General features: G+C 42.2%; 3 protein-coding genes across 4 annotated transcripts in view; 2 read left to right on the top strand and 1 right to left on the bottom strand.

Annotated features, from left to right (window-relative positions):
- LOC139530313 (nuclear cap-binding protein subunit 3-like) overlaps positions 1 to 3,017 on the bottom strand; it is a 41,248-nt gene extending 38,231 nt beyond the window's left edge. Inside the window, exon 1 of the mRNA XM_071326600.1 lies at positions 2,905 to 3,017. Coding sequence (XP_071182701.1) covers positions 2,905 to 2,946 — 42 coding nt within the window. The 5' untranslated portion in view covers positions 2,947 to 3,017. The remainder of the gene's footprint in view (positions 1 to 2,904) is intronic.
- On the top strand, positions 2,588 to 14,003 carry LOC139530314 (histone H4 transcription factor-like). 2 transcript variants are annotated; one of them, XM_071326605.1, is made up of 9 exons: positions 2,588 to 3,012; positions 9,057 to 9,283; positions 9,543 to 9,654; positions 9,900 to 10,052; positions 10,181 to 10,258; positions 10,382 to 10,502; positions 10,715 to 10,853; positions 11,065 to 11,189; positions 11,461 to 14,003. In XM_071326605.1, exons 1-9 carry the CDS (start codon positions 2,865 to 2,867, stop codon positions 11,813 to 11,815), a joined length of 1,458 nt encoding a protein of 485 aa, XP_071182706.1. In that variant the 5' UTR covers positions 2,588 to 2,864; the 3' UTR covers positions 11,816 to 14,003. The 2 variants fall into 2 exon arrangements, with proteins under 2 accessions (XP_071182706.1, XP_071182704.1); XM_071326603.1 differs by having other exon boundaries at positions 2,588 to 3,030.
- A 6,113-nt stretch (positions 14,004 to 20,116) lies between these two features.
- LOC139530312 (ATP synthase subunit g, mitochondrial-like) lies at positions 20,117 to 25,796 on the top strand. The gene is made up of 3 exons (XM_071326597.1): positions 20,117 to 20,555; positions 23,406 to 23,566; positions 25,636 to 25,796. The coding sequence occupies exons 1-3, from the start codon at positions 20,504 to 20,506 to the stop codon at positions 25,732 to 25,734; spliced, it is 312 nt and encodes a 103-aa protein (XP_071182698.1). The 5' UTR covers positions 20,117 to 20,503; the 3' UTR covers positions 25,735 to 25,796.
- Positions 25,797 to 26,862: the final 1,066 nt, after the last annotated feature.

Genomic DNA, 26,862 nt, shown 5'->3' with positions numbered 1-26,862 from the left:
CCTGCCAGTTGGTCAGCACATGCCCGGAGCACATGTCCTGGTAATCCGTCTGTCCCCGCGGCCTTGTGAATGTTGACCTGTTTAAAGGTCTTACTCACATCGGCTACGGAGAGCGTGATCACACAGTCGTCCGGAACAGCTGGTGCTCTCATGCATGCCTCAGTGTTGCTTGCCTCGAAGCGAGCATAGAAGTGATTTAGCTCGACTGCCAGGCTCGTGTCACTGGGCAGCTTGCGGCCTTTGTAGTCTGTAACAGTTTGCAGGCCCTGCTACATAAGACAAGCGTCGGAGCCGGTGTAGTACGATTAAATCTTAGTTCTGTACTGGCACTTTGCCTGTTTTATGGTTCGTCTGAGGGCATAGCAGGATTTCTTAAAAGCTTCCGGGTTAGAGTCCCACACCTTGAAAGCGGTGGCTCTATCCTTTAGCTCAGTGTGAATGTTTCCTGTAATCCATGGCTTCTGGTTGGGGTATGTACGTACAGTCACTGTGGGGATGACGTCCTCGATGCCAGTAACTGATGTGGTGCACTCCTCAATGCCTTCGGAAGAATCCCGGAACATATTCCAGTTTGTGCTAGCAAAACAGTCCTGTAGTTTAGCATCTGCTTCATCTGACGACTTTTTTATAAACCGAATCACTGGTGCTTCCTGCTTTAATTTTTGCTTGTTAGCAGTAATCAGGAGGATAGAATTGTGGTCAGATTTGCCAAATGGAGGGCGAGGGAGACCTTTGTACGCTCTCTTTGTATGGTCTACAGCTCTAGTGTGGTCTACAGCTCTGTAGACAATAGTAAAATCACACAACCCTCCCCAAAGCTAAAAACCAAATCACACAACCCTACCGTTTTTTGGACCATCCCACCCACCCCATTAAATGTATAACTGTCCCTTACTCCTCTCTAACTGGTGGAGGTGTCAGTGGGTCACAGGTCAGAAAACATGTAGAGCCGGTTCGCTCTCAGATTCCTTGATTATTGCTACACATCTCCCTTTTTGCGTTACAATTGGTCCGTTTACAAGACTGAGAGCTGAGGATGACTTCAGTTCTTCAAAGAAAAAGGGACGGTGAAAAATCATGCCCCTCTAGAGCATTGCAATTAATGTGTGATGGACATCCACAAATGAATACATACCATACGAAACGTAACATATCATACTAAATGGGGTGTCTCAGATTTACATGCAGAATAATACGAAATGCTCTGAGGCTAGGTTGAGAATCTGCATTTAGTATGGGAAATTTACCATGTTTTGGATGAACGATGACGCACTGAATCACAATCATACAGTTGTGAAAAGAAACACAGGGGGGCCATATCCAGGTCCAAGCCAAGACTATATCGAGGATTTCTACTCTTTGTGACACAAACATATTGAGGGATTAGGAGGATATCTGTAGTTATTCTCTGAGGGGTTTAAAGCCTTACTTTAATTCTAGAGGAGTTGAGGGTGGAGAGTAATATGGGTGCGATTACAAGAGCTCAATAGTGGAAAAAGTATCCAATTGTCATACTTGAGTAAAAGTAACAATGCCTTAATAGAAAGTTACTCAATTAAAAAGGAAGTCACCCACTAAATTACTACTTTAGTAAAAGTCTAAAAGTATTTGGTTTTAAATATACTTAAGTATCAAAAGTAAATGTAATCGCTAAAATATACTTAAATATCAAAAGTAAAAAGTATATATCATTTCAAATTCCTTATTTTAAGCAAAGCCGACAACACCATATTTTTGTTTTTAAAATGTACGGCTTGCCAGGGGCACACTCCAACACTTAGACATTATTTAAAAAAGATGCATTTGTGTCAAGTGAGTCCGTCAGACCGTCAAGTGAGTCCGCCTGAAGTACGTGAATTTCACAATTTTCCTGTCCTGCTAAGCATTCAAAATGTAAAGAGTACTTTGGGTTGTCGGGGAAAATGTATGGAGTAAAAATACAATATTGTCTTTAGTAATGTAGTGAAGTAAAAGTAAAAGTAGTCAAAAATATAAATAGTAAAGCCAAGTACAGATACCCCAAAAAACTACTTAAGTAGTACTTTAAAGTATTTTTTACTTTACACCACTGCAAGAGCTAGATGAATATACCAAGACTTTTCTTTGTATTATTGGTTAGGAGGTGTATTTTTACGAACTTATTAAAGAAGGACATGGAATGTGAAAACAGTTTTTTCTCAATCCATAATGTATTTGTAAGCTTTGCGTTCATGCTGTTAGGCTCATTTGACACTGGGTTAATTCTGCTGGTTGTAAGAATGTAAATACAAGTGTACAATACTTTATGATGTGTTTTACGTTTGTAATGGAATGCTCAAACCAGGAAATAAATAAGTGCTCAGAACAAATCATGTCCTTTATGAAATTGTTATTTCATTATTTTGAGTCTAATGCCGAATACAGACACAACTGATATTTCTAAATGGAACTGTTTCTAATCGTTCCTGTTTTCAGAGGTCAATTTTCCAGTCGTACCCATCTAGCCCATGGAACCGCCTTACGTGATTGGCCAATACATTATTGGGCTGACTTTTACTGAAAGTCCATTGGACACTGACTATGAAGTGATTTCTGATTGGAGCTCAGAAACACATCAGGAAACGTTTGGCTAACAACATCCAGGTAGCTAGCGAACTTGTAGATTTGTTTATTCTTAGTCTAAATAACTGAGCAATTGTGTTTTGGACTTTTCAACATGATCACATTTGTTGTAACGATATCAGAACGTTGTTGTCACACGTGGATATTAACGTTGGCTAATGGCAGCTGTCCAGTTTAGCTAGCTAGCAAGACAATTTTCGTTTCCATATAACGACGTTATCTTTTTCCCAATACACGACCGTGCATAAGACTCATAGTGAGAGATGCCTCCTGCAAACAAACCGGCGAGAAAAGATGACTCACCGCTTGAGTTGGCGTGTGAGTGGGGTTCTTGTCAAGAGTCATTCGATCAGATGCAGGAGTTCTGCGGGCATGTGGAGGGTCACTTCAAGGCGCTGGACATAGAGGAAGGTGACAATTTCTCATTTGGTGAGCGGGTGGGGGGGGAGAATGGAGTCGTCTCTTTTCACAGCCTGTGCCTCCGACGTGGAGTGGCACTCTGTGAGAGACATTACATGAGAGGAAAAGCCAGTGAATGCTCAACTTTAACTTTTCATCAAAACACAGGACAAAGAAAAGTTAATATGATTTGAGATAAAGTACCTACGCCTATAGTGTGTGGGATAATAATGAACCCTGTGAGTTTGTATTTTGAATTTCGTTGTTGCACATTATTTGTGGCTGCAAGTACGACTTGCAAATATGTGATTACATTTAGTGAGCTTGTATCATGTGTAACTTGACATTTGAATACATTGAATAAGATTTGCAAGCATTTATTTTTACGACTATGAATATTCTGCTGTGAATCAAAAATACACTTGTACATTTTAATCTGCGCGCTGAGTTCTGTCACGTTACCAAGAGATTCGTAAACTCGAAGAAAGTTTTTTAAAGTTTGTAAACAGAGATTCATAAGTCAAATGTTTTATTTGAGCTGCTGTGGAGCCAGTACCTTTTTTTACTTCTGACCAATCAGCCTCCTATTGGCTGGATTGTTCCATCAATCAAATTTCAGAAAGTAGTAAAAATTGAAATGGGGTGTCGAAGATGATTGGTGTCAAGTGCAAACAGTGCCAGACCTAGTCCTGGTGGTGAAATGTAAGTGAATAAGGGTGAGTTAAGCTAGGTGGAAGGTGTAGTAAAGAGCTTGGAGCCCGTGTCTGGCATTGATGGACATGTTGAAGAAGAATATGGTCCAGGAGGAGAGACATTTTTGGAGAAAGTGGATCCTTGCCTTTTGGCGGACCTATTTGTGGTTTCAGGGTGGGTGGGGAAGCTGTTGAATCAGTGAAGGTAACCTGTAGTGGACTTGTGAAATTAGTTTGTTTCTTTGGACCAGAGGGAGTGAGTGCTCTGTGTCACGCAACATGGGTCAAGATCTGTTTCTTGCTTTGCGATTAGGAATGGGGCACCATTTGAAGGAGTGATTTCTGGAGTAGCGTTAAGTGTACAGGTTGAGGATTCCTGGTGTTTGTGGCTCCCGCTGTTTGGTGTGACGCAGACCTGTTAGAGCTTTTGTGACGAATCCACTGCAGTGTTTCAGGTGCAACGTTTATGGTCATGTAGCAGCAGTATTTAGGAGGGAGATGCCAAGATGTGGGAATTATACAGGTGGGCATGGGACAGAGGATTGTGTAGTTTCGGTAGGTAAAGTTGTCAGCTGTAGGGGTGACCATGTTGCTGGGGCTCGGAAGTGTCCGGTGCGAGAGAGGCAGGTGGAGGTGGTCAGAGTAGCGCAGAAGGTGTCGTATGCTGAGGCAGTGAAGAAAGTAGAGGAGGATGGGTCAAGGGTGAGGGGTCCTGAGATGATCTCTGAGTATTGGATCTGTGCTAGCACCAAGGGATGAGTGATATGCTCAGTGGTGTAAAGTACTTCAGTAAAAATACTAAATTACTTAAGTCTTTTCTTGGGGTATCTATACTATTTATATTTTTGTCTTACCATGGACTGTAAACATTTTCAAAAATATAAATACTATTTATATTTTTGAAAATATTTACTTTACTGAGTACATTCCTAATGAAAATAATGTTCTTTTTACTTCATACATTTTCCCTGACACCCAAAAGTACTTGTTCCATTTTGAATGCTTAGCAGGACTAGGGCTGTTACGGTGATCGTATTACTGCCACACCGATGGTCACGAGTCATGAGGGCAGTCAAATTCCATGTGACTGTTTAATCACGATAATTAGGCTCCTCCAAGCTCTGCTGCTGCTGATGGTCATTAGTAGCCTACCAAACATACTAATTACCTGGTGCTCCGCACACTATTGTCCCACTAATCACTCTGACGTCAATGCAAATGTAATCAAAAATCTAATCAAACACTTCATGATAGCTCATGTTGCGCAACATTTCTAAAGGCATTGTGTGATAGAGTAATAGAGAATGGCCTCTATTAAAAAGAGGAGAATCCCATCAGCTTTATATAGGCTAGGCCTACTATGTGTATTTCTCAACTTTCCTGATATTAAGCACATTTGCTTCTCTTTACAACAGGAATATAGCCTATCTGGCTGGCATGAAAATAAACCATAGGAAAAGCATCCTCTGTTTGCTATTTAAGTGCGTAGATTTTTTTCTCCTCCCTGCCCCTGTTTCGAAACGGGTGCATGATAATAGTCCATTCTAAATCAAAACAAATGTCACATATTATTTAGTATATGTAAAGACAAGATTAGATCAAGAACAGTCTGATGGGTGACAATATTACCACATCACTTGTGAATGATTATACTATCGCTTGTGAATGATGCCAAGCTTGTGTGCGAGAATCAGTGCATGCCTTTTTTTTGTCTGTAAATGGAGAAAGTTCAGCACTGTTGCTACTCTCCCTAAGAGTGGCCATCCTGTAAAGATGACTGCAAGAGCACATCGCAGAATGCTCAATGAGGTAAAGAAGAATCCTAGTGTCAGCTAAACACTTACAGAAATCTCTGGAACATGCTAACATCTCTGTTGACGAGTCTATGATACGAAAAACACTAAACAATAATGGTGTTCAGGGGAGGACACCACGGAAGAAGCCACTGCTGTCCAAAAAAAAACATTTCTGCACGTCTGAAGTTCGCAAAAGAGCACCTGGATGTTCCACAGTGCTACTGGCAAAATATTCTGTGCAGGACAGTTGAAACTAAAGTTGAGTTATTTGGAAGGAACACACAACACTATGTGTGGAGAAAAAATGGCACAGCACACCAACATCAAAACCTCATCTCAACTGTAAAGTATGGTGGAGGGAGCATCATGGTTTGGGCTGCTTTGCTACCTCTGGGCCTGGACAGCTTGCTATCATTGACGGAAAAATTAATTCCCATGTTTATCAAAACATTTTGCAGGAGAATGTTAGGCTATATGTATCCTATATCCTTGGACACTGTGCTATCTAACCTCCAAACGAGCTTCAATGCCATACAACACTCCTTCCGTGGCCTCCAACTGCTCTTAAACGCTAGTAAAACCAAATGCATGCTTTTCAACCGTTCGCTGCCTGCACCCGCACGCCCGACTAGCATCACCACCCTGGACGGTTCCGACCTAGAATATGTGGACATCTATAAGTACCTAGGTGTCTGGCTAGACTGCAAACTCTCCTTCCAGACTCATATCAAACATCTCCAATCCAAAATCAAATCTAGAGTCGGCTTTCTATTCCGCAACAAAGCCTCCTTCACTCACGCCGCCAAACTTACCCTAGTAAAACTGACTATCCTACCGATCCTCGACTTCGGCGATGTCATCTACAAAATAGCTTCCAATACTCTACTCAGCAAACTGGATGCAGTTTATCACAGTGCCATCCGTTTTGTTACTAAAGCACCTTATACGACCCACCACTGCGACCTGTATGCCCTAGTCGGCTGGCCCTCGCTACATGTTCGTCGTCAGACCCACTGGCTCCAGGTCATCTACAAGGCTATGCTAGGTAAAGTGCCGCCTTATCTCAGTTCACTGGTCACGATGGCTACACCCACCCGCAGCACGCGCTCCAGCAGGTGTATCTCACTGATCATCCCTAAAGCCAAAACCTCATTTGGACGCCTTTCCTTCCAGTTCTCTGCTGCCTGCGACTGGAACGAATTGCAAAAATCTCTGAAGTTGGAGACTTTTATCTCCCTCAACAACTTTAAAAATCTGCTATCCGAGCAGCTAACCGATCGCTGCAGCTGTACATAGTCCATCTGTAAACTACCCACCCAATTTACCTACCTCACCCCCCATACTGCTTTTATTTATTTACTTTTCTGCTCTTTTGCACACCAGTATCTCTTCTTGCACATGATCATCTGATGATTTATCACTCCAGTGTTAATCTGCTAAATTGTAATTATTCGTTTTATTGCCTACCTCATGCCTTTTGCACACATTGTATATAGATTCTCTTTTTTTTTCTACCATGTTATTGACTTGTTTATTGTTTACTCCATGTGTAACTCTGTGTTGTTGTCTGTTCACACTGCTATGCTTTATCTTGGCCAGGTCGCAGTTGCAAATGAGAACTTGTTCTCAACTAGCCTACCTGGTTAAATAAAGGTGAAATAAATAAAATAAAAAAATATGTCCGCCAATTGAAGCTCAACAGAAGTTTGGTAATGCAACAGGACAACGACCCAAAACACAGTAGGAAATCAACAACAGAATGGCTTCAACAGAAGAAAATACGCATTCTGCTGTGGCCCAGTCAGAGTCCTGACCTCAACCTGATTGAGATGCTGTGCCATGACCTATAGAGCGGTTCACACCAGACATCCCAAGAATATTGCTGAACTGAAACAGTTTCGTAAAGATGAATGGTCCAAAATTCCTCCTGACTGTTGTGCAGGTCTGATCCGCAACTACAGAAAACGTTTGGTTTAGGTTATTCAATCAAATGTATTAATCCATTTTTACATCCGTCGATGTCACAAAGTGCTATACAGAAACCCAGCCTAAAAGAGGATCAATAAGTTATGAAATCCAGGGGTTCACATACTTTTTCCACCCTACGGTCGTGGCCAAAAGTTTTTAGAATGACACAAAATATACATTTTCACAAAGTCTGCTGCCTCAGTTTTTATGATGGCAATTTGCATATACTCCAGAATGTTATGAAGAGTGATCAGATGAATTGCAATTATTTGCAAAGTCCCTCTTTGCCATGCAAATGAACTGAATCCCCAAAAAACATTTCCACTGCATTTCAGCCCTGCCACAAAAGGACCAGCTGACATGTCAGTGATTCTCTCGTTAACACAGGTGTGAGTGTTGACGAGGACAAGGCTGGAGATCACTCTGTCATGCTGATTGAGTTCGAATAACAGACTGGAAGCTTCAAAAGGAGGGTGGTGCTTGGAATCATTGTTCTTCCTCTGTCAACCGTGGTTACCTGCATGGAAACATGTGCCGTCATCATTGCTTTGCACAAAAAGGGCTTCACAGGAAAGGATATTGCTGCCAGTAAGATTGCACCTAAATCAACCATTTATCGGACCATCAAGAACTTCAAGGAGAGCGGTTCAATTGTTGTGAAGAAGGCTTCAGGGCACCCAAGAAAGTTCAGCAAGCACCAGGTCCGTCTCCTAAAGTTGATTCAAGCATGATGGAGCACCTTGCCATAAGGCAAAAGTGATAACTAAGTGGCTCGGGGAACAAAACATCGATATTTTGGGTCCATGGCTAGGAAACTCCCCAGACCTTAATCCCATTGAGAACTTGTGGTCAATCCTCAAGAGGCAGGTGGACAAACCAAAACCCACATATACCCACAACTGTACACTGAATGTTTACACAGTGTGTTCAATAAAGACATGAACACGTATAATTGTGTGTTATTAGATTAAGCACACTGTTTTTGTCTGTTGTGACAAGTTTCAGAAGAAAGTTCTTTGTTTCTGGCCAATTTGAGCCTGTAATCGAACCCACAAATGCTGACGCTCCAGATACTCAACTAGTCTTAAGAAGGCCAGCTTTATTGCTTCTTTAATCAGAACAACAGTTTTCAGCTGTGTTAACATAACTGGAAAAGGGTTTTAGCCTTTTAAAAATTATATACTTGGATGAGCTAACACAATGTGCCATTGGAACACAGGAGTGATGGTTGCCGATAATGGGCCTCTGTACGCCTATGTAGATATTCCATAAAAAATCAGCCATTTCCAGCTACAATAGTCATTTACAACATTAACATTGTCTACACTGTATTTCTGATCAATTTTATGTTATTTTAATGGACAAAAAATGTGCTTTTCTTTCAAAAACAAGAATTTCTAAGTGACCCCACTTTGTAAAGTAACAAAGTGGAAAAAGTCAAAGGGTGTGAATACTTTCCGAATGCACTGTAAACAGTGTACATCATGAGTGTCTTCCACAATTATGGGATAATAATGATGACCGAACTCTGCGAGTTTGTATTTGGAATTTCATGGTCACACATTGAAATTCATGTCTCTTGTTTGTTTTCTGTCACTAGAGGAGCACAGTTGTATATGGAAAGACTGTGGGTTCTGCTCTGTGGAGAGTGCTGAGGAGTTGAAGCGCCATGTGTATTTTCACTGTTACCACACCAAGCTGAAGCAGTGGGGCCAGGGGGTATTCAAGGCCCAGCCCAGCCTCGGCACCTGCACCATTGGCCTCCACAACCGCAACATCGTGCCTGACATAACAGACAACTTCATCTGCCAGTGGGAACAATGTGAGGTGAGACGCTGTTAGTGTGGGTCATATCTAGCTTAGATGTGAAGCTCGTGGACAGACAGACCTAGTATTAAGCCGGGCATAGACAAGGGACATGCACAGAACACACAGCTGTTTTCTTTAGATGGGTTTAGGTTCTATTCAAGTGGATGAAGCACCTCAGTTTAAGTGGGGAAGTTATCAGATCATGTGCTTTTGTTGGTCTCACTCTCGTAGTAACGGTCTTTGACAGGAACACGTCTTTTTGTATGCGTGTTTGCAGCAACCCTCTCTGGTCAACCCAGAGTGGTTCTACCGCCATGTGGAGATGCACAGCATGTGTATGGACGTACCCTCTGCTGATAAGGAGACATTGGTGTGCTGTGGCTGGAAGGGTGAGTCCACTGACCCCTGTCAAGATGGTAGTACAGAAGGTGGCAGCTTACAACTATTCAGGAGAAACTGAGAGGTGACTGAGTCTTTCAGTTGGTGTGTATTTTTTTAAAATTATCTTTGAATTGACTGGATAAAATAGGTAAGAGCAGGGTTGGCCTATAACCGGCTGTAATGATACCTGGAACCAGAGTGAATACCACAACTGAGAATATCAACTACTTATTTCCCCCTGACTTTTCTCTAGACTGCGAGGCCAAGTTTAAAGGGCGTTTTAAGCTGCGGGAGCACCTGCGGAGCCACACTGGGGAGAAGGTGGTGGCCTGCCCAATCTGTGGAGGGATGTTCGCCAACAACACCAAGTTCTTTGACCACATCAGACGGCAGACCACCATCGAGGGTGAGAGGGGATGTTCAGGGGTGGATTGGATTTAGGGCTTTGTTAACATTGAAGTATAACCCAATAACATATTTACTACTTAATGACTGTCTCGCGTGTGTGTGTGTTCCTTCCCTTGTCTCTCGTAGGTCAGAGGTTTCAGTGCTCCCACTGCTCCAAGCGCTTTGCAACGGAGAGACTACTGCGGGACCACATGAGGAATCATGGTCAGCCCCTTGAATTCCCTTTGTATTTAGATCACACGTTGATCAATCGCTACTATCGTTTGCTGCCGAGTAGTGCAGTGTTCTGATCGGTTCCTTTTTCTCTCTGCCCCTATCTGCTGTTAGTCAACCACTACAAGTGTCCATTGTGTGACATGACCTGCCCGTCCCCCTCATCGCTGCGGAACCACATCAAGTTCCGCCATAGCAAGGAGAAGCCTTACAGCTGTGAATACTGCGAGTACAGGTAGGTTAGTAGATACTAAAGTAATACCCAGGACTCCCGGTCTGTATTATAAACCAACACTATCCGTCTTTGACAGAGATGATGTCCATACTTTATTATAAAAGGAAATTAATTATATCTTAGAAGTACCTGTTTTAGTGTGGTCAAGTGTTAACAATTGCCTGAATGTTAGTAAAGGGTGACCCATCTTTCCTGTGGTGTGTGTATCTCAGCTGTAAAAACCTTATCGACCTTCGTAAACACCTGGACACCCACAGCACTGAGCCGGCCTACCGCTGTGACCTCACTAACTGTGACTACACCACACGCTCACTGCACTCCATCAAGAACCACTACAAGAAAGTACATGAGGTGAGAGAGGGAGATGTATACTTTTCACACTGCTGAGCCAAGCTGTACTGGACAGGCCTAGTTATGCATCCGCCATAGTTGCTGGAACCGTGCTGAAAATAACCATTTGAAGCCCTGTTGTGCAAGTCGGCCATGTAAAGACAACTCTAATGTATGCGCTCAAAGCCTAAACTATATTTGAACATGTTTACCTTTTGTGTTGACAACTCAGGGAGATTTTGTGGCTCGCTACAAGTGTCATGTCTGTGAGCAGTGCTTCACTAGGGGAAACAACCTCACTGCCCACCTCCTCAAGAAGCACCAGTTCAAATGGCCCTCCGGACACCCCCGATTCAGGTACCAACCACTGAGCCATTCAACATGGCAAACAGAGCATTTATAGCCAGCATACTAGGACAACCAATTCTATAGTGCGTGTGGTTGAGATTGTATCTAACAGCATGTTTATGTGGAGATAGTCTGCATTGGTAAGATCTCATTCAATATACGTAGTTTGGCACCAGTATCATTAGTAGGTGAATGGGAATGAATGAGAAAGTCTGAGCCTATTTGGATCATCATTTTGGTCTTGTGGCTAACTTCTTTCTCTCTTCCCTCTCTCTCCCAGGTATAAGAAACACGAGGACGGCTTTATGCGTCTGCAGCTGATTCGCTATGAGAGCGTGGAGCTGACTGAACAACTGATGAGAGAGAGACCGGAGGGCCAGGAGGGGGAGGAGGGAGACGATGCTTCCCAGACAGATAGCCTGGGGCCTGGGGAGGACGAGGAGGATGCCAGGGCGGTAGCACACTCCACGGACATACAGGTGGAGATGAGAGGGGTGCTGTTGGAGGAGGGTGGGGTGGGGGATCAGGGGGAGGGGGTGTTCTATGTTCTGACTAGTGGTGACCCGTCTCAGGCAGGGGAGGACACTGTGATGCTACAGGACACTGCTCAGCAGCTTGGCATGCAGGTCGTATAACTACTACAACTCCTCACACATACTGCTCCTCTCATGGCTCTCGCATCTGGGCAGTGACCCAGCACAGAGAGGCACCAGGACTTAAGGAATGTTGAGACGGAAGAGCTGCACCTGTCACTAGGCACACCTGTGTGAGGAGGAGGACCTCTTCAAGGGTTCAGAGTATGGAGGGAAATTAACAGTGGCTCCTAAATATTGCGATTCAACCAGCAGAGCTGGCCTTATCTGCCCTCAGTGCAGGGCACATGCTTCACAGCACAAATTTTAGAAGATGTGGAGTTGAACTGAAGAGGTGTTTTCCAACATCTGATCCATCATTTGTGGAGACCCAGACAGTTGCTATGTTTTGCATCATAAACATTTTTGAGCTAAACTGAAGGGACTCGATAGGGGTAGCCTATATTATAATGCAGGATCAATAAATGAACCAGCTAACTTGCGTAAATGTGACTTGTTTCAGGAAACTATCCGTATGTCAAGCGTCACTACTTCACAGGAGGCATTTGAACGTAAACTTTTATTTTTGTTTTTGTTGGCAGAAATGTGTTCTGGAACATGTGAACTTTCATGTGCCTTAATAACAAATGTGTATGCCATCTGTAAATAGGAATAAAATACGAGCCATGGAAAAAGCCAGGAACCTTCCCTCTAGCCATGATTGGCTGGACATGCCGAGAGATGAGTTTGGATTGGTCTGCCATGTAGCCCGCTTCTGTCTATAACATGAGCTGGTCAGTATGTGTAGGTAATCCTCTTCTGTCTATAACATGAGCTGGTCAGTATGTGTAGGTAATCCTCTTCTGTCTGTAACATGAGCCGGTCAGTATGTGTAGGTAATCCTCTTCTGTCTGTAACATGAGCCGGTCAGTATGTGTAGGTAATCCTCTTCTGTCTGTAACATGAGCCGGTCAGTATGTGTAGGTAATCCTCTTCTGTCTGTAACATGAGCTGGTCAGTATGTGTAGGTAATCCTCTTCTGTCTGTAACATGAGCTGGTCAGTATGTGTAGGTAATACTCTTCTGTCTGTAACATGAGCTGGTCAGTATGTGTAGGTAATCCTTTCTAACATGTATTTTTTGAAAGATATTACAAAGAACTGCAAAAGTGTTGCTAATGTTCTCCACTTTCTGGAGGACCGAGTTTTAAAATCAGCGGCATGCCCGGTGGAAGCAGAGTTTGATAGCTAAGGAGATGGAGAAAATTCTGGCTTTTGATTGCAAATATGCAGAGGGAGTCAGAGAACACACAGAAGGCTGTTGTATAAAACACCTGTCTCCGGATTACATCTTCAAACTAAGGGCAACCATAGCATACATGACAAAGATACCACCCTGCATACCACTGCTGGCTTGCTTCTGAAGCTAAGCAGGGTTGGTCCTGGTCAGTCCCTGGATGGGAGACCAGATGCTGCTGGAAGTGGTGTTGGAGGGCCAGTAGGAGGCACTCTTTCCTCTGGTCTAAAAAATACATCCCCAATGTATTGGGGACACTGCCCTGTGTAGGGTGCCGTCTTCCGGATGGGACGTTAAACGGGTGTCCTGACTCTGAGGTCATTAAAGATCCCATGGCACTTATCGTAAGAGTAGGGGTGTTAACCCCGGTGTCCTAGCTAAATTCCTGATCTGGCTCTCAAACCTTCACGGTCACCTAATAATCCCCAGTTTACAATTGGTTCATTCATCCCCCTCCTCTCCCCTGTAACTATTCCCCAGGTCATTGCTGTAAATGAGAACGTGTTCTCAGTCTACTTACCTGGTAAAATGACGTATAAATGTTTTTTAAAAAGAGGGAGAAGCGTTTATCCATGTATACGAGTAAGAGAGTCTAGCTACATTTTCAGATATTATACGTTTCTAATTTTGCCAAAGTTGTTTTCATTGCAATTTAAAGCATACTGTTAGCTTTTGTGTATGGTCTGTGTAGTAATATTATTTGTATCTCTGAGCCATATGCATTGCTAGTTATAGCCTAATTTTAGCTAGCTAACATTGAACCTAGTTGGTAAGCTTTAGCTACCTGCAGATTCATGCAGGGTAGTAACGTTATGAGTTGGGATTATGGTTCATTATTTAGCTAGCTAGCTACATGTCTAAACAAAAGACTCCACTATGCAAGTAACCATTTCACTGTACCATTTATACCTTCTGTATCCTGTGCATGTGAAAAATAAACTTTGATATAGTGTGAGTTTACGAGAGCCAGTAATGTGAAGAATAACATGATTTGCACCAAAGTCAAATTAGGATATAACGTTAGGTCAACGAGACTGTCCAAGTTATATATATATATATATATATATATATATATATATATAGTACATTTGTGTTTAAACAGATGGGTTTATTGGTGTTAAAATACACCAGTTATACTATTTTGGACCACCAGGCTGCTGATGTCATGCAGCCTGTCGTTTTTGTGTTTATACTTTTTCATAACAACAATGACAAGTTTGATGTCGGATGACAATAGAATGTTCATGATGTCACTGAGACAACTGTCTACAGACCTAAAACCAGACTCCAGTAGAAACCAGCCTTTAGTCTTGATATCCTTAGGTTGTTTAGTACACTATCGTACTCTCTGTTTAGCACCTGGCCTCACATGTGAATCCTTAAAGAGATGGGTGGAGTTAAGTATGAAGAGGGTGTGAACGATGCTGAATGGATGTAGACAAAGAAGGGCTCTCCAGTAGGTGTACCAAAACATTCAGGGGGCGTTTTCTCAAAAGTGGGTTTATTAACTTCCAAAGCAGAATTACTTTCCCATTGTTCCTCAACTGTAGTGTATGTTATACAATTTTCTAGTTCTGAATCTATACTTTTATCCAATGTAAAAAAAAAAAAAACACAATTTCAAATGTTGCTACTTAAGACCGAATCGAGCTGGTCGGTCACAAATATTCTAATATAACTTAATTTTATTTAGAAAGATAAGCTTGAATTGGGCATGGTCAAATTGACTCAACTAGAAACATGTATCTAAGTTAAACTTATTGAACCAAGATCAATACTTCTTTCTGTATAAAGAAAATTGCTGTCAAACTCATTGATCCTGCTTTGTAGTATACCCTTTAGCAGTTCGATTTGACTCTTTTTCTTTTTTTTCTGCACAATAAACTGATTGCTTTCTTTTAGCGATGCAAAATACAATACATCACTCACCTTTGAGCTTATATCCTGGAACTTGTTTAAGTCGCTTCCTTTTTTCCACATTTTGTTACATTTTAGAATAAGGCTGTAATGTATTAAAAAAAATCCACATCAACCTACACACATAATGACAAAGTTATATATATTTTTTTCATTATATATTTTTTGGTGTGCAAATGTATTGAAAATAAATTACAGAAATACCTTCTTTACATAACTATTCAGACCCTTTTGCTATGAGACTCGAACTTGAGCTCCGGTGCATTCTGCTTCCATTGATCATCCTTTGTTTCTACAACTTGATTGTAGTCCACCTGTGGTAAATTCAATTGATTGGACATGATTTGGAACAGCACACCCGTCTATATAAGGTCCCACAGTTGACACTGCATGTCAGACCAAAAACCAAGCCATGAGGGCAAAGGAATTGTCCGTAGAGCTCAAAGACAGGATTGTGTCGAGGAACAGATCTGGGGAAGGGTACCAAAACATTTCTGCAGCATTGAAGGTCCCCAAGAACACAGTGGCCCCCATCATTCTTAAATGGAAAAAGTTTGGAACCGGTATATACCAGTCTTGTGTGTGACTGCTATATACCGAGTCTCTAGGTTTTCCTGATCAAAGGGAAACCTAGAGAGACTCTTTGGGACAAACAGTCTATTGCGAGGGACTACTGTGGACCTAACCTCAACAACCTCATAGGGCTAACGCATAGAACACCGTGGAGGCAAAGATACAACTTTTTCTCCGTTTCCCCAACAAACTCCGTAAGTAGTCATGAGGCGTAGAGTAACAGTGGTGACGGGGGGGGGCGTCTCCTAGCAAAGAGGTTATGTTGGGAATAATGAGTTGTCGCTTAGCTCAACCTGCTCATTCAATCTATCCTGGAACCTGGAATGAGCTGGTTGTGGGGTTGAGACCTTACTCGTGTTACCCACACCAGCCCAGGGAAGAGGAGAGGTGGAGGTCAGAGAGAAGGCCAAGTTAACTATGTAACAGCATGTTTATGTGGAGATAGAGTAGCTTGGATTGACATTGTTGAGAAATCTTTATTCGTGAATGGATGGAATACATAATATGCAATGTGTTTGAGTGTATTTGTAAATGGGTGGAATACACTTTGTTAGAACTCTTTATTTCTCATGTTACAGCCATTGGTTGGACTGGCTTTATTGATTGTAAGATATACGGTACCAGTCAAAAGTTTGGACACACCTACTCATTCAAGGGTTTTTCTTTAATTTGACTATTTTCTACTTTGTAGAATAATAGTGAAGACATAAAAACTCAAATAATCATGTAGTAACCAAAATAGTGTTAAATAAATCCAAATATTTTATATTTGAGATTCTTCAAATAGCCACCCGTTGCTTTGACAGCTTTGCACACTCTTGGCATTCTCTCAACCAGATTCACCTGGAATGCTTTTCCAACAGTCTTGACGGAGTTCCCACATGCTGAGCACTTGTTGGCTGCTGCTTTTCCTTCACTCTGCGGTCATCCCAAACCATCTCATTTGGGTTGAGGTTGGATGATAGTGAAGTCCAGGTCATCTGATGCAGCACTCCATCACTCTCCTTCTTGGTCAAATAGCACTTACACAGCCTGGAGGTGTGTTGGGTCATTGTCCTGTTGAAAAACAAATGATAGTCCCACTAAGCGCAAACCAGATGGGATGGCGTATCGCTGCTGAATGCTGTGGTAGCCATGCTGGTTAAGTGTGCCTTGAATTCTAAATAAATAATAAATTACAGTGTCACCAGCAAAGCACCCTGTGGTGGTTAATTTCTTTATCAAATGAGGACAGACAAACATATCACACAATTCAGAGTTAAACTTCAACTAAATCTTTATTCACTTAATAAGGGAGCAGGTCAATACAACACACACACACACAAAGTGAATTGATTGAGTGCTCTGCGATAATGATGGCTGGTTGACGAATCACCCTCAGATGATTAGTTGAGAGCCCCGAGACAAAGAATATAACACCTTTTTATAGCAAAGTACATCCTCCTGAATGTTCATGACAAACAACAGATGTATTGAATGGGTCACAAGATTAAGATTTGTATGAAAGATACTAACTTATAAGGCAACTCCTACAGATCAAATAGATTAGGATCAGTTTCAGGATCAGAGTTCACCCTCTCCATTCACCAGGGCATGCTGAGAATAGTGTCAACATCTTTAGTACACAACAACAATCAAAACAATCAATCCATAATATATTAATTGCTTCACTCATATAGTTAACATACTAAACCCAAATCAATCTGTCAGTTTTTAAAAATCATTCAGTTTCCATATCATAATCAAAACCCAATTTAATTATCCAACCAAAATGTAGAATGACATTGCTCAGTAATTTAAATTGGTCACTCAAACTCAAAACCCTCAATTTAACACAAGAGAGTTTTCATCTGTATTTTTCATAGCTGTTTACATACCACCACAGACTGAGGCTGGCACTAAGAAATCATTGAATGAGCTGTATTCCGCTATAAACAAACAAGAAAATGCTCACCCAGAGGCGGCGCTACTAGTGGCCGGGGACTTTATTGCAGGGAAACTTATATCCGTTTTACCAAATTTCTATCAGTATGTTAAATGTGCAACCAGAGGAGAAAAAAAACTTTGGACCACCTTTACTCCACACACAGAGACGCGTACAAAGCTCTCCCTCGCCCTCCATTTGGCAAATCTGACCATAATTCTATCTTCCTGATTCCTGCTGACAAGCAAAATTTGAAGCAGGAAGCACCAGTGACTAGCGCAATGAAAAAGTGGTCAGATGATGCAGATGCTAAACTACAGGACTGTTTTGCTAGCACAGACTGGAATATGTTCCGGGATTCCTCCGATGGCATTGATGAAACCACCACATCAGTCACTGGCTTCATCAATAAGTGCATCAATGACGTCGTCCCCACAGTGACCGCATGTACATACCCCAACCTGAAGCCATGGATTACAGGCAACATCCGCACTGAGCTAAAGGCTAGAGCTGCCGCTTTCAAGGAGCGGGACTCTAACCCGGAAGCTTATAAGAAATCCCGCTATGCCCTCAGACGAACCATCAAACAGGCAGAGCGTCAATACAGGACTAAGATCGAATCGTTACTACACCGGCTCTGACGCTCGTCGGATGTAGCAGGGCTTGCATTCCATTACAGACTACAAAGGGAAGCACAGCCAAGAGCTGCCCAGTAACATGAGCCTGCCAGACGAGCTAAACTACTTCAATGCTTGCTTCGAGGCAAATAACACTGAAACATGTATGAGAGCACCAGCTGTTCCAAAAGACTGTGTGATCACGCTCTCCATAGCCGATGCGAGTAAGACCTTTAAACAGGTCAACATTCACAAGGCCGCAGGGCCAGACGGATTACCAGGACATGTACTGCAAGCATGCGCTGACCAACTGGCAAGTGTCTTCACTGACATTTTCAACCTCTCCCTGTCCGAGTCTGTAATACCAACATGTTTTAAGTAGACCACCATAGTGCCTGTGCCCAAAAACACTAAGGTAACCTGCCTAAATGACTACCGACCCGTAACACTCACATCTGTAGCCATGAAGTGCTTTGAAAGGCTGGTCATGGCTCACATCAACACCATTATCCCAGAAACCCTAGACCCACTCCAGTTTGCATACTGCCCCAACAGATCCACAGATGATGCAATCTCTATTGCACTCCACACTGCTTTTTCCCACCTGGACAAATGGAACACCTTATGTGAGAATGCCATTCATTGACTATAGCTCCGCATTCATCACCACAGTGCCCTCAAAGCTCATCAATAAGCAAAGGACCCTGGGACTAAACACCTTCCTCTGCAACTGGATCCTGGACTTCCTGAGGGGCCGCTCCCCAGGTGGTAAGGGTAGGTAAGAACACATCCGCCACGCTGATCCTCAACACAGGGGCCTCTCAGGGGTGCGTGCTCAGTCCCCTCCTGTACTCCCTGTTCACTCATGACTGCACGACCAGGCACGACTCCAACATAGTGGTAGGCCTGATCACCGACAACGACGAGACAGCCTATAGGGAGGAGGTCAGAGACCTGGCCGGGTGGTGCCAGAATAACAACCTATCCCTCAACGTAACCAAGACTAAGGAGATGATTGTTGACTACAGGAAAAGGAGGACCGAGCACACCCCCATTCTCATCGACGGGGCTATAGTGGAGCAGGTTGAGAGCTTCAAGTTCCTTGGTGTCCACATCACCAACAAACTAGAATGGTCCAAACACACCAAGACAGTCGTAAAGAGGGCACGACAAAGCCTATTCCCCCTCAGGAAACTAAAAAGAATTGGCAAGGGTCCTCAGATCCTCAAAAGGTTCTACAGTTGTACCATCAAGAGCATCCTAACTGGCTGCATCACTGCCTGGTACGGCAATTGCTCGGCCTCCGACCGCAAGGCACTACAGAGGGTAGTGCGTACGGCCCAATACATCACTGGGGCTAAGCTGCCTGCCATCCAGGACCTCTACACCAGGCGGTGTCAGAAGAAGGCCCTAAAAATTGTCAAAGACCCCACCCACCCCAGTCATAGACTGTTCTCTCTACTACCGCATGGCAAGCAGTAATGGAGTGCCAAGTCTAGGACCAAAAGGCTTCTCAACAGCTTTTACCCCCAAGCCATAAGACTCCTGAACAGGTAATCAAATGGCTACCTGGACTATTTGCATTGTGTCCCCCCCCAACCTCTATTTTATGCTGCTGCTACTCTCTGTTTATCATATACACGTAGTCACTTTAACCATACCTACATGTACATAGGACCTCAATTAGCCCGACTAACCGGTGCCCCCTAACATTGTCTCCCGCCACCCACCACCCCCTCTTTTACGCTACTGCTACTCTCTGTTTATCATATATGCATAGTCACTTTAACCATACGTACATGTACATAGTACCTCAATTAGCCTGACTAACTGGTGCCTGTACATAGCCTCGCTACTGTTATTATTCACTGTCTTTCTATTTTTTATTTCCTTATCTATTGTTCACGTAATAACTTTTTTTTCCTTAAAAAGTGCACTGTTGGTTAGTAGGACCTGTAAGTAAGCATTTCACTAAGGTCTACACCTGTTGTATTCAGCGCACGTGTCAAATTAAATTTGATTATACAGGTGCAACTCATATTTTATGTGCTAATCATACTTTACATTCGTGTATATTTTTAAGTGACTATTTTACTTTCATACACTGGCCTCAATTTGCCAGTCTGTTATTGACATTGAAAACAACGATTTTTCACCTTTCTGAAAGGATTTCGACATCGAGCAAGATTAGGTGGGGAAAAAAGAATAACAAACAGAGTAGTTTATGATTCATGCCAAGTTAAATAAAGATTTATAAAAATATATAGATATATATAATAATAATAATAAATTAGGCAGCTCTGCAGCTATTTCCGTTCAGGCAGATCATAGGGCAGCCGCACTTGAGGGGTCCTTCTTGCTGGAGGTGACATTCAGTTGCAGCAAATAGCCGATTGCGTATTCACGACTCTGAAGAAAACCATCATGGCACAGGCAGTCCAGAAATTTGTGGCCAAAGTACCTACTTTGATCGGAGGTAAATTAAATGATTGTATATAGACATACGCTTAACGTCGACGCTATTAAAACCAGCGTGTTATTGTATTCAAGTTGACAGTCACGCTGGCATGGCATCGGTGGCTATGCTAGTAGTTAGTTAGCTATGTCACAGTTTAGCGCATCTAGCCGGCTGCAGCTAGCTAACTACTGAGTGTACAAAACAATAACACCTTCCTAATATTTAGTTGTAGCCCTCAAAACAGACTCAATTCGTCGGGGCATGGACTCTGCAAGGTCTCGAAAGTGTTCTACAGGGATGTTGGCCCATGTTGACGCCAATGCTTCCCACAGTAGGCTGACATTTGTAACGCTTAAAAAAAAAAAAAAAAGTAAGACCTTATGTTCCAGCTTTACTTATGAAGTAATCGCGAAATCTCTGGCCTTATTTTAGTGCATCTTTCACCCCTGCCAGCTCCTATTAGTTGTATCGAGCACCGCTGCACCAAACCGCCTTCAGAACGGTTCTATTCCCAGCCCATTGGTTTGCGTCACCATGCCAGCTTCGCATTGTTTGCAATGAGTTGATCCCTCGTTAAGGTTGCAGGTTTACCTCAGGTAACTTAATTATTAACAAGGTTACGGCTATTTTGTTCGCTTAGAGTACACGTTGTGGTGACACACGATGCTAAGGACGCATCTAACGTTAAACTTTTTCTGGTCATGGTTAACCATATTTTTTTCAGAAAAAGGTGTCAAACCTAAGAAAAACGAAGGTCCCTGTCATCTTTTTCAAGATGTGGCCAACCAGTGCTCCCGCACATTGGCTAACCGGGCTATCAGTATTGTGTCCCGCCAACCCCTCTTTTTCGCTACTGCTACTTTCTGTTCATCATATATGCATAGTCACTTTAACCATATCTACATGTACATACTACCTCAATCAGCCTGACTAACCGGTGTCTGTATGTAGCGTCGCTACTGTATATAGCCTGTCTTTTTACTGTTTTATTTCTTTACTTACCTATTGTTCACCTAACACATTTTTTGCACTATTGGTTAGAGCCTGTAAGTAAGCATTTCACTGTACTACACCTGTTGTATTCCGCGCACGTGACAAAAACTTTGATTTAATTTTAAACAACCAAAATACATTTTTAACTATTAATCTTTGACGATTTGTTGTTTTTAAATGGCTGCTGGGGAATTTGATATGCGTCAATCTTCCTTCGTAGGCATCGAATTGAGCGAATTGAGTTGCTAGCTCATTGATTTGTAGATCTGACACAGTTGCTACCTCAGATTAAGAGCCTAGCAAGTGTCGCGAATTATGTTTGTAGTACCCACAAGGCCACAGGGAGGCGCAAGAGCGCTATAAACCAATACTGTTTTTTGCCTTAACCCTAACAGTCAATCACATTAATTTATAAAGCCTGATTTACATCAGCAGATGTCACAGAGTGCTATACAGAAACTCTAACCCTACGTATAACCTATTTTAGCCTTAACCCTAACCCCTAATTCTAAGGTAGGGTAGCCTAGAACTTTTAACAAGCCACATTTGTTTTCTTTTTCAAATGTGGTATGAACTGGGTGACCTAGTAACCTCTGTGAAAGTCCAGCAATTGGCGTGGGGCAGGTTTGACTGATCTAAGGAATTAACAGGAAAAATACACTATTTCTCAGCTGCCTCACCGATGTCTTTACATGAATTTATAACTTTTAATTGCTCAATATTTCCAGTAGATGGCAGCATAAGATCCCGAAGCATCAGTTATAGGTTATAGCAGCAATATGATTGACATAAAATAGCATGCAACCAAAGACTATATGTCCCATGATTTTCTAAAATGGTCACTCATTACTTTACAGTTAGCTATATATCTCGTATTAAGGCTGTGTTGCTTTTGGGAGAGCAAAAAAATAGTGACGATAGCAGGTACAAATAATCCCCGGCCAAATAATCACTAGTCAGATGCGCTAACCTCAACCCTAGTAGAATTGCATTATGAAAAGACCTTGTTACCGTATCATATTGGGAGTAAACTGCTTCGGGAATAGAGAGGACGAGTGCATCTTCCAGCCCGCCAATAAATTACATTATGCAACCCTCGCGGTTAGCAAATTTACCTCAACATGCCCCTCGCTTGCGCGAGAAGGCAGAGCGGGTCGATGCTGTTTGATGAATTTGACAATGAATGTATTAGGAAAATAAGTTTTTGTCAACCAGAGGTGACTGAATTAATGTTCAGCCTTATTGATAATCGTTATAGTAATGAAGTATAAACATGAGCATAAAAACAGGTAATAATAGACATGAAGCATCATTATATTACGTCACAGTAATCTGTTAAACACATTTTCAGTTCTTCCTCTTGCGTTAGCAGTGTGGAAAGGGCAGAAAAAAGCAGGAATTTTCATGTGAGGGGAGTGGTGTATCCAGGGAGGAAGCTAAATATTATTCAGAAATGTAATTTGTGGTCTTATGCTGCCACCTATTGGAATTATTTAGTAACTGCAGTAGTACTGAATAAAGTGCATATCCTTGTGGTGTTAATGTTTTGTACACTCAGTGTAGTTAGCTAGTGGTAGACAAACGAACAAGCCAAGTCACCATCAATCTCGAATAAAAACTTGTTTCCAACTAAGTGTTGGCTAGCTAGATGTGGTAACTAATTATAGTAGATAGTGTTAGTTAGCTAGGTAACTTGGCTACCTAACTAGCTAAATGTCAATCTCAGGTAGGTGTTCTGACAAGCTCTTTGAGTCACCTAGCTGGTCACCTGTAAACTATATCTAACGTTAGCTAATGTTTCTTATCTCGCTTGACCCAGCAGCGTGCAGCAGAGGACACATTTCATGACATGGCGTGTTCATCTTGTTTTTTCAGCCGCTGCCACCTACTCCAAGCCCCGGCTAGCAACCTTCTGGCACTACGCTAAAGTCGAGCTCGTGCCCCCTTCCCCTGCCGAGATTCCCCAGGCCATTGCAGGAATCAAGAACATCCTCACCGGTCTCAACAGTGGACGCCTTGGACAGACGACAGTGAAGGTGAGAACTGAGAAGATTGCTTGAGTGGTTATCAATACAATAGTGTACAAGTAGCTAGCAAGTTCTTTCTTTTGCCCATTGGCTCTCTGAATGTGGGTGTTGTGATCAATGTTCCCTCCAAAACAATTTGTCACTGAGCAAATTTCAGGTCTGCTGAGCGCAAATTTGATCGTGGTGAACTTCCAGCGTGCGTTTGCTGTAGACGCTGAGGCTGTACTGTGGCTATTTGATCATAATGTAGGCCTACCATCAAAAACGATGGATAAAATGCATCCCATAACATTTTAACACGGAAATAGCTGTTCTATCATTCAGCCTACAGTAGAATCCAATCCATGTAGGCCTACATTCCATGAGACTTTTGAGAAGAAAAAAAAGAACATGCAGGGCTTGACATAAACCTGTTTATCCACTTGTTCTTCAGACAAGGGGATGACTGAAAATGTTGTTTGATGTAAGAAACCACTTTACAAAATAAAATGCATTATTATTCTCATACCATTATTACAGAGAATCTGACAAATTATGCTACCCTCTGCCTATTGGCTAAATAACTTATTCAAGCCTGTCTCAAAATACATCACTGCCCCTTTAAGACAAAAAAAGCTCCTTACCTGACTCGCTTTTCAAATATGTCTTGAAATGTACACGTTTTGTGCCGACTACGAATGATCTATAACTGGGCTAATAACTCACTAACTAGCAAAGGATATGAACAAATGTGCACACGTGGCTACATGCAGCTCTCGCTTTGATCTCAAAACAAGCGCATCTACTCACGACCGCTAATGCTGTAAACACTGTCCAGTTCAATGGAAATGGTCTATTTGCATATAGGCCTACTGCAGCACTGATTGGTTATGGTGCACTGGTCTGTGTAGAGTACGGTCTGAGTAGTGCGTGTCAATGCAATAGAATCCTACTGCAATGCATTCTGCCTACAACAAAATCTGTTGCATAGTTTGTTTTGGTATGTTGCATTGAAAGTGGCTAATATTGCGTGTCACAATTACCACAGTAAAGGGAAACGTCGATCGTGTTAACAGGGAACTCCATAACAGTGGTCACAAACTTTACTGAGTCAAAATACAAGCCGAGATCTACCGCTGATGGCTTGTAAGAATATGCAACATTAACCAATTAAAAACAGTACTCTAGCAATGAGGTTTGTGCAGTAAGCTATAGGCCCAATATATTACCACCTCATATTGGCTTTGCTTGAATTGCCCTGCCAATGCACTGTTCGGGACATTTTCTTTTGAAGTAAGAGGTAGGCTATATGATCACACTGGTAATGGATCTGTTGTATTACTTGTGAAACAGCTGAGTGAGCCTACATTTCAATAATTCGCTTTTTATTTTACTGGAATGATGGAGTCTACATCTGTAGTCAGCTTTAGTGGAGGCAGAGAGGAGCAGACTGAGGTTCCGCCTCTCATCCCTTCGCTCTCCCTTTCCTCCGCTGACACTGACCAAAAAGGGACACAGTGTTCCATTATTTCCTCATGTACAAAATCACATTACGCCTATGAACAGAGGAAGTGAAATATTCCTCGATATTAAAAAAAGACCCAGGCCACATAACCCAAGCCTATAGATAATTTCCCACTCATTCATTACTGTTGTAGCGCTGAGTGGAAATGGAAGGAACATGCATTTTATGGTTTATAAAAGGGTTGAATACAAAGTGTTGACAGTCAACCGACTAGGAATGCCTTGGAGATTGACCAGGTTTGCTATCGACTGGTTTGTGACAACTGCTCTAGAAAATGTTGTCAAGTTCAATCTCCTGCTTCTCTCTGTGGGCTGATATTTCTGAGCGGCAGCTCGTGGTAGTCTTGGGGCTGCTGCTTGCACAAGCGCACAGCTTAGCGGGAACATTGGTTGTGCCTTATCTCAACTCTTACAAGTATCATTCTCAAAATAAGTAGCTGCAATCCACTAGAGGAGACATTAGGCCAACATCCTAACCAATTGGGAAATATGGAATTGTCTGTCATGTTGGTTTTTAGATTTGTTTGACTCAATGGTATTTGTTTGGGATTAATGTCAATATGCTTTTGTTACAGGATGCGTTCAGGAATGGATTGGTGTGCACTGAAGTGTTGATGTGGTTCTACATTGGAGAGTGCATCGGAAAAGGAGGCATTGTTGGATACGCCGTTTAAACCTTGATCTGTCGCTGTTGTACACTCTTAACTCCCACCTTAATAAATGTCCATTGCTTAAAGAACTGTTGCACTGTAACTTGATATTTACCTAGCTTTTAGACACTTCAGGACTTATTGAAGTTGCCAACTTTATTTGGAGACTTTTTAGTGTAAAGTGTTTAATAGTAGACATTTTAAAACATACACACACAACACAATCAGTGAAGGCTGCTGAGGGGAGGACTGCTGATAATAATGCCCGGAACAGAGTAAATGGAATGGCATCAAACACATGGAAACTATTTGTATTTAATACCATTCCACTCATCCCGTTCCAGCTATTACCATGAGCCCATCCTCCCCAATTAAGGTGCCACCAACCTCCTGTGAACAAAACATCCAAGTGCAGTTGAAGGTTGACAAAGATTCAATTTCTGGTTAAACTTTACTTGTGCCACCTCAAATCTAGAAAGCGGTGGAATTATGCTATGTAAAATGAGAGGTCGCTGATTGGTTAAAGTTGGAATAAATGTCAGTGGCGGTCTGTCGTTTTAAGATGAGGGAGGATGATTTTATTTGTCTCATGAGCATGGCCTTATTTCTGTTACAGCATATTGGATGACTCTCATTCATATTCCATTCATCCAGTTCAATGGAACAGTGATAGGTTTAGGCTACTACATGATACTGAAAGTTTACAACGTAGGTGCACACAGATCCAGAGAAAATTGATCTAAGGCGCAATCATTAGTCCAGCAGTTGAAAATTAGAGTTTCTATTGGACAAATCCAGGTATGTTTATCCCCGCTCCGTTTGCTTCTGTTTTAATAAACATTTTACAACAGAATCGGCAGAATGAATACCCCCCCGATCACACGTAAAGAGTTTACTTTCATAGCAGCCACATTGTATTCCTTCTCACATCTATGCGCTCTCCTCTCATATTTTCCCTTTGCTTGTGTACTTCAATTCACAACACATCAGCTGTATATGACCAGGTGAAAAAATCTTTCCAAACCATTTCAAAACCGCTACACACAGCCTACATCATTGTCACCATATTGGCTAAAGTAACGTCACAGTCAACATAGCTAATATAACTAACGCCTTAGTAAACCTGCTACAATCATGCAGTAACATTAGTGT

Source organism: Salvelinus alpinus, chromosome 9 (assembly GCF_045679555.1).
Source record: "Salvelinus alpinus chromosome 9, SLU_Salpinus.1, whole genome shotgun sequence".
Classification (NCBI taxonomy): domain Eukaryota; kingdom Metazoa; phylum Chordata; class Actinopteri; order Salmoniformes; family Salmonidae; genus Salvelinus; species Salvelinus alpinus.
This window is presented reverse-complemented; position numbering and strand designations above follow the sequence as displayed.

Bases quoted from the DNA above. Each gene is read 5' to 3' on its own strand.
- LOC139530314 (XM_071326603.1), top strand. From the start codon at position 2,865: ATGCCTCCTGCAAACAAACCGGCGAGAAAAGATGACTCACCGCTTGAG. The intron at 10,503-10,714 runs GTAGGTTAGTAG...TGTGTATCTCAG, and splicing joins TGTGAATACTGCGAGTACAG to CTGTAAAAACCTTATCGACC. The intron at 11,190-11,460 runs GTACCAACCACT...TCTCTCTCCCAG, and splicing joins TCCGGACACCCCCGATTCAG to GTATAAGAAACACGAGGACG.
- LOC139530312 (XM_071326597.1), top strand. From the start codon at position 20,504: ATGGCACAGGCAGTCCAGAAATTTGTGGCCAAAGTACCTACTTTGATC. The intron at 20,556-23,405 runs GTAAATTAAATG...TTGTTTTTTCAG, and splicing joins AGTACCTACTTTGATCGGAG to CCGCTGCCACCTACTCCAAG. The intron at 23,567-25,635 runs GTGAGAACTGAG...CTTTTGTTACAG, and splicing joins TTGGACAGACGACAGTGAAG to GATGCGTTCAGGAATGGATT.